General features: G+C 41.7%; 1 protein-coding gene across 1 annotated transcript in view; it reads left to right on the forward strand.

The window, feature by feature from the left end:
* The first annotated feature begins 214 nt into the window (after window positions 1-214).
* The window catches only part of nampt1 (nicotinamide phosphoribosyltransferase 1), a 47,365-nt gene continuing 29,178 nt past the window's right edge, over window positions 215-18,401 (forward strand). The window contains exons 1-4 of the mRNA XM_083657018.1: window positions 215-327; window positions 12,010-12,166; window positions 14,588-14,691; window positions 15,404-15,532. Of these exons, the coding sequence (XP_083513144.1) occupies window positions 274-327; window positions 12,010-12,166; window positions 14,588-14,691; window positions 15,404-15,532 (444 nt within the window). The 5' untranslated portion in view covers window positions 215-273. The remainder of the gene's footprint in view (window positions 328-12,009; window positions 12,167-14,587; window positions 14,692-15,403; window positions 15,533-18,401) is intronic.

Raw genomic sequence — 18,401 nt, forward strand, 5'->3', positions numbered from 1 at the left:
TAAAATGTAAACAGAGTTAACCGGCTAGAGTCAGCCACTCAAGCCCTGTCGCTGGAAGCTTGATGACGTCGACCGTGGGTCTGACATAGCCGAGTGGAGCCGAACATAGCCGAGTGGAGCCGGGATTTTGGTGACGACAGTTGCTCAACGCCCGCCCCTTCTCCGGTTCTCTCTCCGCTGTCCTTCCCCCAGCGACGCACAGCTACCAGGCTGGTCCCCCGGCAGGCAGCACGACACGGCACTGACAGCTACGACTCACAACCGAGGGGAAAGATGGAGCACAGCGTCTCTGACTTCAACATATTGCTAGCGACCGATTCATACAAGGTAAGGAACCCATGGCTGTGTAGACTCGGGATGAAACCTCGCAGGGGGGCGTAACGTTAGTTGGATGAAAATGAATAAGTCAAGGTGGTTTCATCACCAGTCCCAAGGCCATCAAACAGTGCGCTCTGTGGCTACGCTTCACACTACTAGGCCGAGGGAGGAGGAGGAGAGGGCAGGTAGAAACGGGGTACCAAATTCAGAAAGCAAGCATCCCGCTTCGAGCTAACCTTAGCTAGCTAGCCTACATCCAGGACCGCTGATTAGGCTGCTAGTTTTCCACCGGCTTTGATAACGGTTAGTCGCGGTGCTATCCAGCTAGCTAGTAGCGAGCTAGCAGGGAGCGCAAGAAGAAGACAGAGGGGGTAGATATATAAAAGCTAATGTTAGCCACTAGCTAGCAAGTGCTGTGGATAATGTGGTGATAATGTGAACTGCACATGAGGTAGCCGGGTAACCATAACGTTAATGTTAGCCAGCACAGAAGCTAACATCATTTCCACGAAATCAAAAGTGAAAGTTTAATAGCCTCTAGAGCAGAGGCGCGTGTGAGGTGTGATCTTCAGTAACTTAAAAAGTGCCAAGTTACTAATGCACATGACTTGCTGCAATTGTGGCGTACAGCTTGCATCTCCAAGAGGAAACAGTTGCAACAGTTTGGTAACCTGCATGAGCAAATAGTCAAACTCACAGTTATAAGACAGCTATAAGAAAAGTACACTATGTTGCTTTTGCATACTCAGTACTAGGTGTGGGACAATATGACATTTTCATGTCATGATTGATTATCCTGTCCAAAATAATTGCGATTAACGATTATCACGATAATCACCAAAATATGCTTAAAACTCTATAGGACGAATCAGCGTGACGTCACTACCACCCAAAAATACGTAACCCTGCGGCAGTTAACTAGTATGAGTTGTGCCAAACAAACGTTAATATCTCAAAAACTATACATCACATCGCTTATATTTTGACATTCTGAGTGAGAACAGAATTAGCTCAAGAGTTTGATGTATAATATATGCATGTCATGTTAAAGTTGTGTGAACTCTCGCAGTTTTTAAATTGTAAACAACTTTCAGCCGGCTAGAGTCAGACGCTCAAACTCAGGCTCCATAGGGTTCCATTGCCGTTGCCACCCAGTGATGCAGTTTGTTTACCAAAATGCTGCTCGGCTGATCCCTCGTATATGGCACTAAAACATACTGGAATCACTTAGTTACATTTTAAACAAATTGGAGGTGTTGGCGTGTGCTTGTGTGTGTGTGTCTGCACCAGTGTTGGGGGTAACTCATTACAAAAGTAACATATTACATGTAATATAATATATATACTATATTATACCAGTTACTTTGTCAAGTAAAACAAGTTACAAATTGAGTTACTTTCCCCCCCCCCCAAAGCACATATTTAAATGAATATACTGTACAATCTTTTCCTAATCAAATTGTTTGTTTGTTATGCAAATAACCACTACAGATTACAATAACAAAGGAAAAGGACAACATTTAGAATTTTGGATGGTTTACATTGTTTTTTCCCCATCTAGACTGCATAAAACCAGGTCTAGTTCAAAGGCCATTACACTTACACATTTCAAATCTGGGCTAGATTACCAAGGGGACCCTAGACTCTCACAAAGAAACACTTTGAGATTTTTGACAATTTTATCCTATCTGTGAAAATGGAAAAATGGAAGATTTCATTGTTTTTGCCCCATCTAGACCGCATAAAACCAGGTCTAGTTCAAAGACCATTACACTTATACCTTTCAAGACTAGGGAGGAATGGTGGCCATCTTGGATTTGAGGCCAAATCTGACTTCCCTCCACATCTGACAATAAACCTTATGGTATTCACTCACTATGTGAGAAATGTCATGCTTCTCTGAAGAAGTGCACAATTGTTATAAGCACATTTGTACATTAGACGCGGGAAAATGGTGGCCATCTTGGAATTTGGGTCAAATCTGACTTCCTTCCCAATCTTAAAATAAATCTTATGATATTACCTAACTATGTGTGAAATTTCACGTTTCTGTCAAAAAGTGCATGGTTATTGTCCTTATCCGCTCTACTATAGTAGATATTGAACAATATCTCGCTAACTGCTTGACCCTTCTCTTTGGGAGACCAGCCATCTGAAGGCCTCTCACAACCAGTTTATGGACATGAGTCATGCCATAGGCTACCAAATATGAAAACTAGAAGTTTACAGGTGTGTTGCAGGTATAGTGCCAGATTGAGGAGCAAAACAATCAGAGGCATTCACTTTGTTCACAGGATATAAAGACAAGCTGCACCTGAATGCCTGAATTGTGTTTTGTCTGGTTGACTTGAAAGGAGAAACTCTGCTGCAAAGCTAGCAGAGGCTAGTCTATTGTCTGTAAAGTAAACACACACACACACACACACACACACACACACACACACACACACACACACACACACACACACAGAAGCTAAACACTAAAGAACAAGGTGTTTAGTTTGCAGGTGAGGAGTCAAGCAGATTTGTACATTGGGTGCAGGTGTGTATCATTACTCCCCTTAGAGCAATATGAAATCCGTTTTATTTTTCACCTAATTCCGTTTTTTCCATTTAAATTTTTATGAATTCTGTTTGGCTTTTTATGCTCATTTTACCATCAGAAATAGTGTATAATAAGTTGGAATGAATAAATGTCAACAATTCAATAAGATATAAGAGTCAATTTAATGTTGCAACACAGCAGTGCACTAATTTAAGTGTTTCAAGTCAGAAATACAGTAGAGATGACTGTACAAAACATTATATTCAAATTGTTTCAAGCTTCTCATTGTCATTCTCAGACAAGTAAAGAAAAAACAACTGTGAACAAAACATGCCACTTCAGAGTTTTATACAGTCAGACTTCAGACAGACTTCTGTTGTGTTCTGTCATTTACATGTATTATACAGTCCACCACTAGGGACACTATCATACCAGCATTTTTCTGCTGATATAACTTGTAAACTTGTAACAGTTTGAGTTTAGCCTACTAGGGATCTTGCACGCTCGATTCCTAGGCTCGCCCGCTCTGCGGCCTTGCCCGCAACTCGGCTGCAGTGTGGCCAATGAGACCAGCATCACTGATGATGTCAGATTTATGACATCACTGATGATGTCATCAGTGGGATTCATGACACCACTGATGTCACAGTGGGATTTATGACATCACTGATGATGTCACAGTAGGATTTATGACATCACTGATGATGTCACAGTGGGATTTATGACATCACTGATGATGTCACAGTGGGATTTATGACATCACGGATGATGTCACAGTGGGATTTATGACATCACAGTGGGACAATCACAGTGGGACAGAGAAACAAACAAACAGAGGCCCAGCTCCCATTTATAATACTGATTATATTGTTGAATTTCAGCTCAATTGTGGCAAATTCTGCAGTATTCCACGTTTTACAGTTGATTCCATTTTTATTGGTCTATTCCGTGATTCCATCCACATTTCCGCGATCGTGGATTTATATGGCTCTATCCACCAATCAACCACACAGATTTTCAAAGAAAATCCAGACACCACACAACACAAGTTTGTTGCCACAAGACCAGAATTTGCATACCCTTTTATGCAAAGACAGTAGTCTACTACAGTGATTCCCAAACTAGACCAGTGATTCTGAGCCTGGTGGGTCCGCCAGAGCATTGCAGAAAAAAAGACAGACAATAGTTTTTACATTTACACATAACACTGGGGAATATAGGCTTGGGCCAATTTTCGGAAATAATATGATATTTGAGAAATATCACAATTTTCAAAATCTAAGCTTGGTTTTAAAGCCAGAGTGAAGTTTCTGGTATATGAAACTAGAAGACCTAACCCTAAACCAGGCATCGATTGGTACCAACCATGTCATGCTAGCTTGTTAGGAAGGTGGCTAAATAACCCTCCAAAGTTAGGATACATTTTGTCGAGGGGAAAAAACATTTTCAAAGGAGTCCTCTTTTTCACAACCTAATGTTGGCAGGTGTGTGTGTGTGTGTGTGTGTGTGTGTGTGTGTGTGTGTGTGTGTGTGTGTGTGTGTGTGTGTGTGTGTGTGTGTGTGTGTGTGTGTGTGTGTGTGTGTGTGTCCATTTTTGAACCAGTAGCCTTATGTTGTTATTGAGCCTTTCTGATGTTATGGGCCTTTTTCACAGCAGCCATTTTGTGTCTAAAAGACAGGATAACCCCAGGTGCAAACAAAACATTAATGAGGCCCCCGGCTGGAACACCTAAATGGGTTAGAAGTTGGACACCCGCGTTAATGTTTTGGTTGTGTTTACCCTGCCTTTTGGACACAAAATGGCTGCTGTGAAAAAGGTCAGCTGAATGGTTAAATAAGCTAATTTTATTTTAAGGTGGGGGAATGGTTGGTATCCGCAGTAGAAGCGGGTCCCTGGGAAATTTGGTTTGGAATAATGGTACTTGGTCTGAAAACTTTGGGAATCCCTGGTCTAGACTAGAGAGTGTCTTCTGTAAGTTTGTGCATGTGCAAGAGTGAGCATGTGTGTATGTGTGTGTGTTTGTGGGTGGGGGGGTGTACACACATACACACACTGTACACGTGGTCAGGCCTACGTACGTGTCATGTTGTGTGTCTTGACTATTTTGAGTCTTCTAAAGCCCAGAGGAAAGGACAGAGACAGGGTCAGAGAAACTGAGTCGGTCAATGACATTTACTTCTCTTCTCTGCACTTCGTGTGCTTAGTTTGTCTGTGATGCTTCTTTATCTAGATCCTAGTTCCTCATTGCGCGGCTCGCGAGACGCTGGCGGCTCTCGAAGCTTTAGTTGGCAGCTCTAAGAAATTGCATTTAAAAAAAAAAAAAAAAAAAAAAAAAAAAAAAATCCCTGCTCTCCCCAAAATTTCAATAAACCTTTATGGCATATTATTACAATACAACAATACTGGTGTTGACAGTAATAGAAGGTGCCAAATCATTCAAAACAATAAGCATTTTGCTTTTAGGAGTATTGTGCCAGCGTGCAGCGCTGTTCCAAAACGTGTCAACGTGTGTCATTGCCTGGGAAACGCACATCCCATAATACAACTGTTCACATCGCATCCCATAATAGTATGATGCTACTTGGGATGCCATTGCGAACATAGATGTGAACAGGTTAGCTAAAACTTCAGCGTCGCCAGCGACGGCCCCCACCGTTGCGGTCGGGGTACGTTTCGAAATCCCTCCAGGCCTGAAAGATTTTCTAGGGGAAACTGGTATGTGTGTGTGTGTGTGTGTGTGTGTGTGTGTGTGTGTGTGTGTGTGTCTGTGTGGAAAACAATAAAACAAAAAAATGGTAGGCAGATGTGCTTGGTTGGGGTGGCTTTTGGTGTTTTGCGGTAAAAGTGGCTCTCCTATTGACTTTGTCCTGCCAGTGCGGCTCTCATCGAAGAAATAGTGAGGATCACTGATCTAGATTGTGATCTGGACTTGGAGCTAGTTTCACAGCTAGTTTATGCCAGTGGTTTCTGTGAGTACTAGGGTGACAAATTGAGTCATTCCCAAGGATGTAGTGTAATGAGGATGGAGCCTGCTGTGACTCGTATCGGACTGTGTTTAAAGGGGATTGCTGCCCATTTTCATGAGTCAAATACGTCTTTCTTCACCCTGGCTCCATTAGGCAGGCGAGATGTCGCCCCTCGTCTGAAACCACCTTGTTCTAAAATAATTAAACCAATAGATTGTCGTGCCATTGTTTCCAATACGTTAGGGGGCCGCACCACAATATACACAAGCAGACACAACATAAGCAGTGAATCAATGCATTTATAATGCTCTGTAATGCGTCTGATGTGCACATATCATGTCTGTCATTTGGCATTGCAGGATCCCGGTGTGAAAATGTTACTAGTAAAAAAAATATCAAATTCCACAATTTCTCCAAACTGGCATGTGTTGTGGTATGCTAACGGTAAAGAGTAACTTAGTAACGCTCAACAGGCAGTGCAGACTTACGGTAATTGAAGAGGATGACACAATTAAATATGGAGACACATAATTACATAGCATGTGGCCTGCATGAGTTGTATTTAACAAATAGATTGTAAGGCTTATCTTTCTTGACTTTCACCATGAAACAACATGGTTAAACGGCTAACGGTCGATGTCTCTAGTCTGAATCTATGTGGTTTTTAGGGGTGTCAAAAATAATCGATTATAAGATGCATCGCGATGCGGGCGTGCACAATTCTGCATCGATTCACAAAATGTCAAAAATCGATTATTTAATTATTATTATTATTATTTTTAATAATCAAATAATATATAATGGAAGTACATGCAGTTGTTTATTTTAATTATGGATCATAATACAATGCAATTCCAAATGCATTTTTAGCCACACAGTGAGAAAAAAGAAAGTGAGAAAAAATAAATCATGTATTGGGGGAAAAAAGTGATGCATCGATTTAAGATGCATCGAGATGCATCAATAATCGTAATCGAATCGAATCGTAGCCGTCTGAATCGTAATCGAATCGAATCGTGAGGCCAGTGAAGATTCACAGCCCTACTGGTTTTTATCGACCGCTCCATTTTTTGTGAATTTTAGAGGAAGAGTAGTCTACAAGTAATTGCCAGATTACAAAATCAAGTACCGGTACTAATTGAGTGGCCAGTACTGTCAGTAGGGTTAAATCCTCAAATGTACCACTGTACTCTATGAGAATCCCTGGAGTCATTGATTACGTTTACATGCACACAATGTTCCGGTTGTTGCCCATATTCGGAAAAAGACAATATTCCGACTAAATTAATAATCCACTAATATTCCCGTTTACAAGCAGCCGTAGCTCGCCCCGAGTGAGATGCAGGTAGCAACAGCAGAGTGTTTCTGTTGAGAATAAACAGAGCAGCCCTGACTCTATTCTTACCACTACCAGCATCATCTAGTCCATTTCAGGAGCTTGCTGCTGAAAAATTTGGTGTTATTTGCGCATATCCAAAAACCTGAGATCAAAGTTTTTCATATTAAAAGTAGCCTAGGATTTTCCTTTAATTATTATTATTAACCTCACAAGCATTTTGGACCTCCGTGGGCGCCACTCTCTCTTTCACTGGTTAGGCATGTTTCTCATCTGCTCCCGATCAGAAATGTGGGCTTTTCTTTTTGCATGCCAGAAATGATGGCTTATATGATTATATCGCCTCTTCTATCGCTTCTAGCACACATCAGCTGACCGCAAACAGGCAAGATGCGTTGCAAACTGCGGTAAAAACTAAAAACCCTGATTGAGATGCATATTCCGAATGCGCTGTAGTATACATGATCAAAGAATCTTCCTAAAACCTGAATAATACTGGAATATCCCACATGTCTTAGTTAAGGCTGTTACACACCAAGAGCGATGCGAATATACAGCATGAAAATATACAGAGAAGCTGTTCATCTGAATATATAATTCTGTCTTGTTTATGTTTGAGCGTTTTGTAGCTTGTTTGTTGATTTGTTTGTATTGTTCAACTTGAATGATTTGTGTCTTGTAAGCCCAGACGGGCTGGGCACCTTGAATATGGTGCATGACACAGAAATAAAAATCTATCTATCTATCTATTAGGGGTGGGGGAAAAAATCGATTCACCTTAGTATCGCGATTTTTAATGTCACGATTTTTTGGATCGATCTTTTATTCCAGAATCGATAATCGCAATTTTTTTTTTTTTTTTTTTTTTTTTTTGTGCTTGCAGTCAGGCCACTCACTGAACAGCAGGCCAGGCGCCGCCTACTGGTTTACTAGTGGTTTTATTACTTTATTAGTTAGTCTGAAGTAATAATTACACTTCAGGGTTAAAGTGGGTGCATCTCATTGTAAAATTGGACTTCAAACGGCCCAAATCTGGCTTCAAACGGCCCAAATTTCACGCGCGTTGGCCCATATCGGCCTGGCCTGCTTGGTATCTAATGCCCGGCCTGAATTATGATCCAGTCCGCCCCTGTTTTTAACTATATCGCCCAGCCCTACTCATGATATATAATATACAGTCTCTAGTGTATGATTCAACTTTTCCCATGTTCTAATCTAGTGTAAAAAAGCAAACAAACTGAAAAAAGAAAAGAAAAAAATAAACAAAAATCGCAATAAATCGTAATATCGAATCGCAATAATCGTAGAATCGCAATACTTAAGAATCGCAATATAAATCGAATCGGCACCCAAGAATCGTGATAGTATCGAATCGGGAGATAAGTGAATCGCCACAGCCCTACTATCTATCTACAGCAAAATATTATTGACATGCGAATTAATCGCACGGGGGGGGCGGGTGGGGGGTGAAACGCTCCCGATGTGTAAGGACCTTTAATCGGAAAATGCTAAATTCGGAAAAAGCATGAAAATGCTGTTTACATGACCCTTATCAAAATCAGAATATTGTCATTTTCCGAATAATAGTGGAATATTGTGTGCTTGTAAACGTCATTGTCATTGGTGGGTGGAGGGCTACAGTCATCCCTGTATCCTTTCTGTGTGTGTGTGTGTGTGTGTGTGTGTGTGTGTGTGTGTGTGTGTGTGTGTGTGTGTGTGTGTGTGTTTTTCTGTTCCATTATGCTATTTAGTGTGTGTGCCTGTGTGTGTGTGTGGGGGGAGGGGCAGGTCTGGATATGTGTCTGTTTGCTAATTTATGCAATCTCTGTTTTATCAGTCACCCGAGCATAGATTAGGAAATCACTATGCACACAAAACTGAAACTAAGCACAACAAACAACAGCGAATGTGTGTGTGAGATGCTTTTCTTTCTTTCTTTCTTTCTTTCTTTCTTTCTTTCTTTCTTTCTTTCTTTCTTTCTTTCTTTCTTTCTTTCTTTTTCTTTTTCTTTTTTCTTCTTTCTTTCTTTCTTCCTTTCCTTCTTAGGATAGTATTTCTAGGATAGTTCTTGGATCATTCGCCCTACTCTGCCGCTGATTTGGTTGGGTTTAGGCATTAGGAGGTTGGGTTTACACATGAGGAGTGATGATTGGTTATGGTTAGAGTAAAATATCATGGTCAGCCAATCAGAGGGCAGGGCGGGTTATTTCCCGGAACTATCCTAGGGAAGAAGAAAAAATTACGTATGGGACAGGTCCGGACATGTCTCAGTCTAATTTGTAGCATTTATGTGATTAGGTGGAAATTACACACACACAAGAGATGCGCGTGCGCGCGCACACACACACACACACGCACACGCACGCACACACACGCACACACACACGCACACACACAGAGTAAATTGCTGAACGTGAATGTTAAGAGATAAGATATGAGACTGCCGTTTCTAAGCTATGGGTGGAGGCCCACATACGGTAGCCTTCCAGCCTGTCTGTTCGGTCCTCACATGACAAGAGTGATACTGTCAGATTAGATTTTTCTTTTTGGCTGAGAAAGCTTCAGGAACCACTGGAGCTGTAGAGGTTAGACTATAATGGCAGTCCAAAATAATTATTTCACAAGATATTATGTTGATATGAACTGTTATAAGTGTCAATGATGTAGTGTTTCCTCCAGAACTTTTTTTCCCGCTGCCAACAACGCCGCCACCGCTACTAAATGTACTATATAGCGGAAACCCTATGATGTCATAAGCATTTGGGGTGACACTTCTGTGCAAGCAAAACTTGAGGGGTCGTATCGTAACCGCCGGTCTGTGCATGAAAACACAGAGAAAGAAATGGCCGAACGGGGCCATAGATGAACATGGCAGCAGTGTCAGAGAAAAGTTAAGAGCCTTAGCGCTCGTTCACACACCATATGCCAAAGCCACTCTGAAGCTACGCTGAAGACACAGTTACAGTTTCATTTCGGCGTTCCTTGTTAACAGGTGAGACCGTTCACACCACCTGCACGCAAGTACTGATACACTCACAGAAATAATTTCAACAAGTTTTATATTGAAAACCTCAGACCCAAAAAGGATTGATACACTCACTGAAATCATTTCTCCAAGGCTGCGCGTCTGTATCTCGGAGACGGGTGCCAACTTTGGTTGATGGACAGTATTTACCATGTTTTTCAAAGCGTATGGTTATTGTAAGGAATATTATCACGGCTATCGTAAGGAATTTCATCGCGGTTATCATTAAAACCGGTTATTGTTTCATCCCTAAAGTCAATGCAAGTTGTGGGTGGGGGCTTCTTGTGTGATCGGTTTAGTGTGACACTCAGCTTCAGCGTGGCTTTGGCATACGGTGTGAACAAAGGCTTAGAGCTAAGTTCAAAGAAGCTAAAGACTCAAACCAATGAAGCGGCCGTAGTCGGATCACCTCCCTGTTTTATGATGAGCTTGAGTGTGTTTTGGGTGATAAGCCCACCTGTCAGCCATTAGAGCTGCTTGATAGCTCAGCCTCTGGCTATGTGGATCACTTCAGGGCCGTGACCTGTTCACACTGGAATCTGATATTGGCCACTTTTAAAAAGTCTGTGTGAGCAGCCACACACAAAAATCTGATCTGAGCAAAAAATCTGGAATTGAACACTAAGGTTTGCTGTGTGAACGTAGCCTATGATGTGATGTTTCAGTGTTTCCCACAGGATTAAAATCTACTTGTGGTGGTCCTAGGTTGGGGGGGGCACAGTTTTTTTTTGACAGACAACCGTTTTTACATACACATTAACCCCCGACTTGGGCCATTTTTCGTAAATATCACGATATTTGGGAAATATCACAATTTAGAAAATTTTATTTCAGAAGCTGAGTGAAGTTTCTGGTATCATATGAAACTATAAGACCCAAGGAATCGATTGGTACCACTACCAACCATGTTATGCTAACTTGTCAGGAAGATGGCTAAATAACTCATAACAAATAATGGTTTGGTACATAGTGGTACTTGGTCGGAAAAGTTTGGGAACCCCTGGGTTATCGTATTAGTTATCGGCCATGGGAAGCAGCAGATATTTATTGGTTATTGTATCAGCTGAAAAAAATATGTATCGTGCATCCCTATTTTATATATTTTGGAAGTATAGCCTAACTCAGATTAATTTCTTTTAGTCCAGTTTTGTGTGTCATAATTAGAGCTGGGTATTGGTTCAAATTTCAAGAATCGATTCGATTCCGATTCACAAGGTTGCGAATCGATTAATTTCGATTCGATTCGATCGATTTCAATATGTTTCAAAATGTTTTTTGATCTGTACCCTGAATTACATGTCCAGTTATGTAACACAGGGGATCCCAACCAGCCAAGTAGATACACGGGGAAAAAATGTTGCAGACCTGTTGTCAATTTTAATGGTTTTAGTTACACATATATTTACTCACCAGGTGGTGACAAAGGGTAAATAACAGCCTTTTCATCTGTCAATAAAGACACTTTCCCAATTATGCACAGTGATTTGATTTCAGCCTATATAATTTCTAAAAGTAGATATTAATGATCAAACATTTCCATTCATGTAGCCTACAGTATTTATGTTTTTGTTTCAACTACAAACATAAATAAACGTCAACTTGAAACTATGTTTCAACTACCACACACAGCATAATATTTTAGCCTGTTTATTAAAACAGGTTTTTTAATTTAAAAAAAATCGATCTCTGGACATGTGAATCGATAATCGAGGATTAAAATAAAAATAGTTTAAAAATCGGAGAATCGATTTTTTGAACCCAGCCCTAGTCATAATGCTTAGCCTAATTCGTCCTGTGTATGTGCTCTGTCTTCTGCAGGTAACTCACTACAAGCAGTACCCCCCCAACACGAGTAAAGTGTACTCCTACTTCGAGTGCCGCGAGAGAAGGACAGATCCCTCCAAGAACAGAAAAGTCAAATATGACAAAACTGTCTTCTACGGCCTGCAGTACATCCTTAACAAATACCTAAAAGGTAAGGCTTGCAAAATGAAATATGATGCTCAGAAAGGAAGGTCCCAGTTTTGAATCTGCAGGTGAGCTGGAGGAAACTCTTGAGAAGGAGGAAATGAGTGAGTAATGTTCACGTCTCCCCCAACAGCTCCCTTAAGACATCCAAGTGCCCTTGAGCAAGGCACTGAACCTCCAACCTCCCCAGTAGCAGTGGTAGCACAGAAACTTCCTCCTCTCTGCTACCACTCCCCCAGGCAGCAGGCCAGTGCTGTAAATAGACGTGTGTTCTCAATCAAACTTCCTGAATAAATAAGGGTAAGATAGAAAGGCTTGGATTATGTCATCCAGGCATAGATTTTATTACTTTATTTTGTCTTACTTTATTCTTTTATGACTTTCCACTGCCTCTTTGCCAGGACAAAACATTTTCTCAGTTTGGATTCAGGCCCAGAGCCAAGGGCTGGTGCTGTTGCGTTTTCGTTGTCCGTCCGGTTTTAAGGACCATTCCCTTTACTTAATACATAGTTTGACATCCCACCTCAGACAGAATAATAAAGTTTATATAGCACTTTAAAACAGTTACAACATGTTTTACATTGATTAAACGGTAAGAGGACATAAAACACAGAGCAGTTTAAGAATAAATGCAAAGCTATTAAAAAATAACATTTGGGAGGCAGAAATATGACAAAATATCATGCATATAATAGCATAATTAGTCTAATAACTATACATTTAAAGCAACTTGGTACCAACATCAGATAGATTCAAGTGCACAAAAAGTGCATCTTTGATTGGTTAATTGTGACCTGGTGGGGCATGTGTGAGAGAGGCAGAAAGAGTTTAGGAGGGAGACTGTCTCTTAAGAGGATTTCATGGTGTGGCAGTGGAGGTGCAGGGCAGACAGAGAGACAAAGGAACAGCTGCTCTCTCACTGTCTGAGAAAGAGGGGCCAGCTGCCTGTGAGAGAGGAGCATCCCTCTGAAAGCTCAAAGTTTTGGAACTTTCTTAACCACATTTTACAAATTTAAACACTTGTATAGTGTTAACTTGGTTGATACTGGCATTTAGTTCAGCCTATACAAGATTGCATAATGCTAATGTGATACATTATTGATCCCTGTAGAGAAATTGCCTTTAAGTTTTTCCCGCTCTACAGGCAGGTCAGGTACAAAGCGGCACCTCTGGAGTTGTTGGGAATTCAATGACTTGCTCAAGGGCACCTGAGCAGGGCAGACACTTCGGGAATCGAACCTGGGAGCTTCCAGTTAGAGGACGCTTTCTCTAACCACTAGGCCGCCCTGCCTCCCCTCACACTACATTTGCGAGTCCTTGAACTTACAAAGTGTCCCTCATATTTCTAGGCTGAGTCATGCTTTAACATTTAATCTTTTCTAACTCAAATCTCATTCGGCGAGCTCACAACAACTGTTTACACTACCATCATCCCAGTTAAAGGAATACCTTGACATTTGGCCTTTCAATAGGATTAACTTATTGCATAGGAGCATAGGACAGAAGCATTTTCCAAGTTAATTTCCCTTAAATTTCCCCAAAAATATACCATTCCTCAGTGCAACCAAGAGGGGCTTTCTAGCAGTGAGCTTGGAGGTAGCTATTAGGGACGAGCCGAGTACTCGGATGAAACAAGTATCTGGTACAGATAATGTACTTTTTACGAGTATGAGTATTAGCAGAGTACAATGTGTCAATATCCGTACTCATGATTAGGGCTGGGTATCGTTTAAAAAATGACAATACCAGTACCCTTAGTGATACCGATACACATAGTCCTTCATTTGATACCTTAGCCATACTTTGAACATTTGAACTATGTACCTTTTTTTCTTTTTTTTTGCTGAAATGATTTACCACCTCAAGGGCGAAATTTACTTTCACCGCTTATACAGAGGGAGAAGGAAGCCAAACATGCAGGCAAAAAGTCCAGTGTGGGAGAATTACAGCCAAAAAGACAACAGTATTCTTTGTAAACATTGTACCGGTAATACAATGTTGAAATACAGCACGTCTACAAGCACAATGGGAGCTAATGCAGGAAGTCCGGTTGGTTGAGTAGGCCTAAAGACAGGTGTAAAAACTTGAATTTAGTATTTATTTAGTATTTTGTATGTAAAGCTGTTTTTGTATAATGATTAATTGATTAATTGAGAGTAGAACAGCATTCCAATGCCACCTCTCTTTCTCTAACACATCCATAATCTCTTTCTCTCCTTCCCTCCCATTTCTTCCTACTCTCTATCTCTGCATCTTTCATCCGTCTATCACTTTCTATGCTGTCTTTGTGTCCATTCTCACCGTCCCTCTCGTCACATCTCCTCCACTTCCTCTGGTATTTCAATCCTTACCCCATCTCCTCTTCCTGTCCTTGCTCTCTCCTCATACCTCCTCCATTCCCATCCCGTCCCGTCTCCCCCCCTCTCAGGAAAGGTGGTGACTCCTGAGAAGATCCAGGAAGCGAAGGAGGTTTACAGAGAACACTTCCAGGATGATGTTTTCAATGAGAAAGGCTGGACCTACATTCTGGAGGTAACACACACACACACACACACACACACGGGTGTCCAGAAAAAACATTTTTGATAGTGGTAGGTGATATTTTGTAATTAGTAAGGTGCCTGGAGCGAGATATGCAGGTGAACACATCACATACACAGACACACTTAAGTTTATATAAAACATTTCCAAGGTGATGTGATGTGAGGTCAGTTGTCTCTCTCTCTCTCTCTCTCTGTCTCTCTCTCTCTCTCTCTCTCTCTCTCACACACACACACACACACACACACACACACACAGATTGTTCTTTCTTTTTCTCTTCCACTTTCTCACTCCATACAACATACAATACCCTCCTGACACACAATAAGACCCCATACACAAGGATGAGCGGTTGAAGATGGATGGATGAATTTGTTGCCAGATTGAGTTTGAGGTCTCCTAAGCAACTGCTCATAAAAGCCATTGTGTCAGGCTCACATTCTTCACCCTATTATGACAGAAAATGAGGTCAAAAATAACAAGCGGACATGAGTTCAGTGATTGGTGGTTAATACTCCTGCTGGCTGAGGATGGAATCCCACCAGAGCCTTCTATATACTATATATTCCCCCAACTGTGTCACTCCCAGCCATGCTACTATATTAATACAGAAACATTGAATCCCCATTCTCCAGTACCAGTCATGGAGGTGATGCTGTAACAGTGTCTGATTGAGATATTTGTGTGTGTTTTGTATTTACAGAAGTACAATGGCCACCTGCCCATTGAAATCAAGGCAGTGCCAGAGGGGAGTGTGATTCCTCGAGGCAACGTTTTGTTCACAGTGGAGAGCACAGACCCCGAATGCTACTGGCTCACCAACTGGGTGGAGGTGAGACTCTGTCCCTTCTCTGTATCGGCTCCCAAATGGGCTAAGGTGTCCTCATATGACATAAGTAGTGCACTTTTTTAAAGTAACTCTTTCCATCCAAGTGTAACCATCCGAGCCTCATTGGTATAGGAAGGTAAAGGCCTATTTTATTTTTTATTATCATTATTTTAAAGGCCTTTTTTTATTAGCATTATTTTAAAACTGTCATAAAACTAATTGTCTTCAGTTACAGATTAACTGAGTCACATTGAAAGCGGTTTATGAGAGAATGAGTCACTTTTATTGCCACAGTGCAGTTAGGGATGCAACGATTATACATTTTTATGTACGATTATAGTCTGAGAAAAAAACCACGATTATCACGGTTTCACGATTCTTCTTCTTCACTAGTTGGGCGTGTAAAGCTGAATGGTGATGACGCAGATGTGGAAGTAGGTTGGAGGTGTTAGAACTGAGACTGCTTCTCGGCAGGTTTTGCAGATTGGAGAGCCCTCATCTTGAACAACTCCCTGCTCATCTTTCTGTAGCCGAAATGCTCCCACACTGACAGCTTCAGAGGTTTTTTTGGTTGGAAAGAGATCGCTTGGTTCTCGTCTATCTGCCATTGTTTACCGTCATTTAGCATCATTTTTTTGATTGGTCAGCAGCACCATTCAAACTTTCATAATAAAATTTAAATGGCAAATTGTTGTGATTGGAGGGATGCAAGGTGTTACAACCGTCCCTGGTCTCCCCTACCTAGTTTACGCATCATGGTCTTTGTAAACAAGGGGACACATGGGCTAATCTCGTTCTATTTTTATTTGGCGTTTTCACAGAAGATTTGGACTTTTGGGATTTATTGTGATTTCTAGGCTCGCCCGCCCTGCAGCTCGTCCACTGCACATCGCATACGCAGCTCGGCAGCTACGCTCTATGACATCACTGATGACATCACGGATGACATCATCACTGAACTTATAGCCTCAGCCAGGAAGGATGAGATCACTGATGACATCATCACTGATGACATCACATCATTAGGTAATTAGGGCAATTATCTAATTAAAAAATTCGGCTTTGTCAGGTCACCCGCACGGTAGTCTCGCTGGCCAGCCTCCCCTCCCGGAGTCTGGCAGCGCTGGTCACCATTCTGGAATTGTGATGGGCGGCGCTTAGCGGCAGTGCCCTTGGAAATTAGTTTCCAACAATCCAACTTGCCATTTTCAGCGTGTAGCAACGAGCTAGCGTGTAGGTTTCTTCTGTTAGCTTGCTAGCCAGTTAGCATTGTTGTTTTCACTTCGGCGGCCGGGAACATTTACAGCGACACACAGGGAGGAGGTAGCGAAAGCCACTCTGATTGATATGGTCGGAGCCATTGACGGAGCTTGTAAGCGGGGATTGGAAATCTGGCGGCGACTGAAATGGACTCCTCCAATGGGAGAGCAGCTGTAGAGCAGGGGGGGCTTATGCCAGCAGCCTGTTTCCATGCAGCCAGACTACCCGCATGGGTGCTCTTTACACTTCCTGAAAGTTTCAGCCCGATCGCACGTAAAGCGGCATAACCGTGGCCGGCCAAAATTCTGCTCACACAGAAAGTGCGTGGATTTCACTTCACTTCTAGATGGGAATGGTAATGTATTGGTCGAGTGTTGTGCTGCGGGATTGACCGCAGCTTTCTGTGCGTTTTGTGGCTCACACCCCCAGGTTTCTTGTTGTAGTGGATCTGTCCCCCCTCTCCTCTCTCTCTGTAACATTGTGTGATACAGCGACCTTGTATCAGGCAGACTGCGCTGTTGACGTTTCCAATGCACTTAAAACACTCACATTATATTAAATTGCACTCTGCCCTTTCGCTTTTTTCTTCCTTGATCTTAAAATAAGTGCACACAGCTGACATGACAGCACAGTGCAGGTCTCACTCACTCTTCTACTCACATGCTGGCGCTGCTCATCTGTGTTCACGGTGATGGCACGTTGCTCAAAGCTTAGTTTACGTGATAGTTTAGCTATCGGATCGGATTGTACTTTTCTTCCCCTCTGATATCCGATCCAGTGATTGTGGCCAGATTGGCTCCGATAGCGATACTGAGTATTGGATCGGCCCGTCACTACGCATAATACTGTAGTACATTTAAATACACTAACCAAAAATCACCACTCATGCTGCCACTAGAACTATATTTCTGACCAGAAAAATAAGACTTAACAGTTTTAGTTAATCATTATTGATTACATATAAAACGTCCATGTCCTTTTTTATATTGCTCTTGTTTTATTGTGGTACAACTGTTTTATGCAAGCTGTAAAAGCACTCTGCTTGGCGGCGTGCCTAGCAACACATCTTAGCTTTCAGGAGACAGTACAATCCCCCCCCCTTCTTTTCTTAATTGACAAACTCATTTATGAAAGCGCAGAATCAACCCCTTGCCCGGACCAATGTTCTGTTCCCTGAGGCATCGCATTTCAGGAATTGTTCTGAACCTGACAGAGAACGTTTGCCAATCGTATTCAATTTACAGTTTATTTCAGGCCATCTAAGGCAAAAAAATAATATTTTTTCTCTCTCCCCCTCCTCCTGTGAAGTATTTAATTCCAAACCTCCTGTCTATTTTGTAAATAGCTGCTTTGTTGTAGTCACTAACATGTTTGGTATAGATGATTTTCACAGAGTTGTCAGTCCTGTCTGCTGTGATGTTTTTTGGAGATGTCCTGTACTAGCAAACAAAACAGGAAACGCAACAGGAAATGAGATGGCGTTCAATTTAGATTGTTTTTGTTGTAAAGTTAAAATCGTCTATAGTAATTTGATTGCAATAATCAACAATCAAGCATCAAACATGACGTGCTGCGGTGGCAGTGTCTTTTTTGCACTTAGTGAGTAATATGA

The sequence above is a fragment of the Poromitra crassiceps genome (genome assembly GCF_964638095.1).
Source record: "Poromitra crassiceps genome assembly, chromosome: 2".
In the NCBI taxonomy this organism is placed as follows: domain Eukaryota; kingdom Metazoa; phylum Chordata; class Actinopteri; order Beryciformes; family Melamphaidae; genus Poromitra; species Poromitra crassiceps.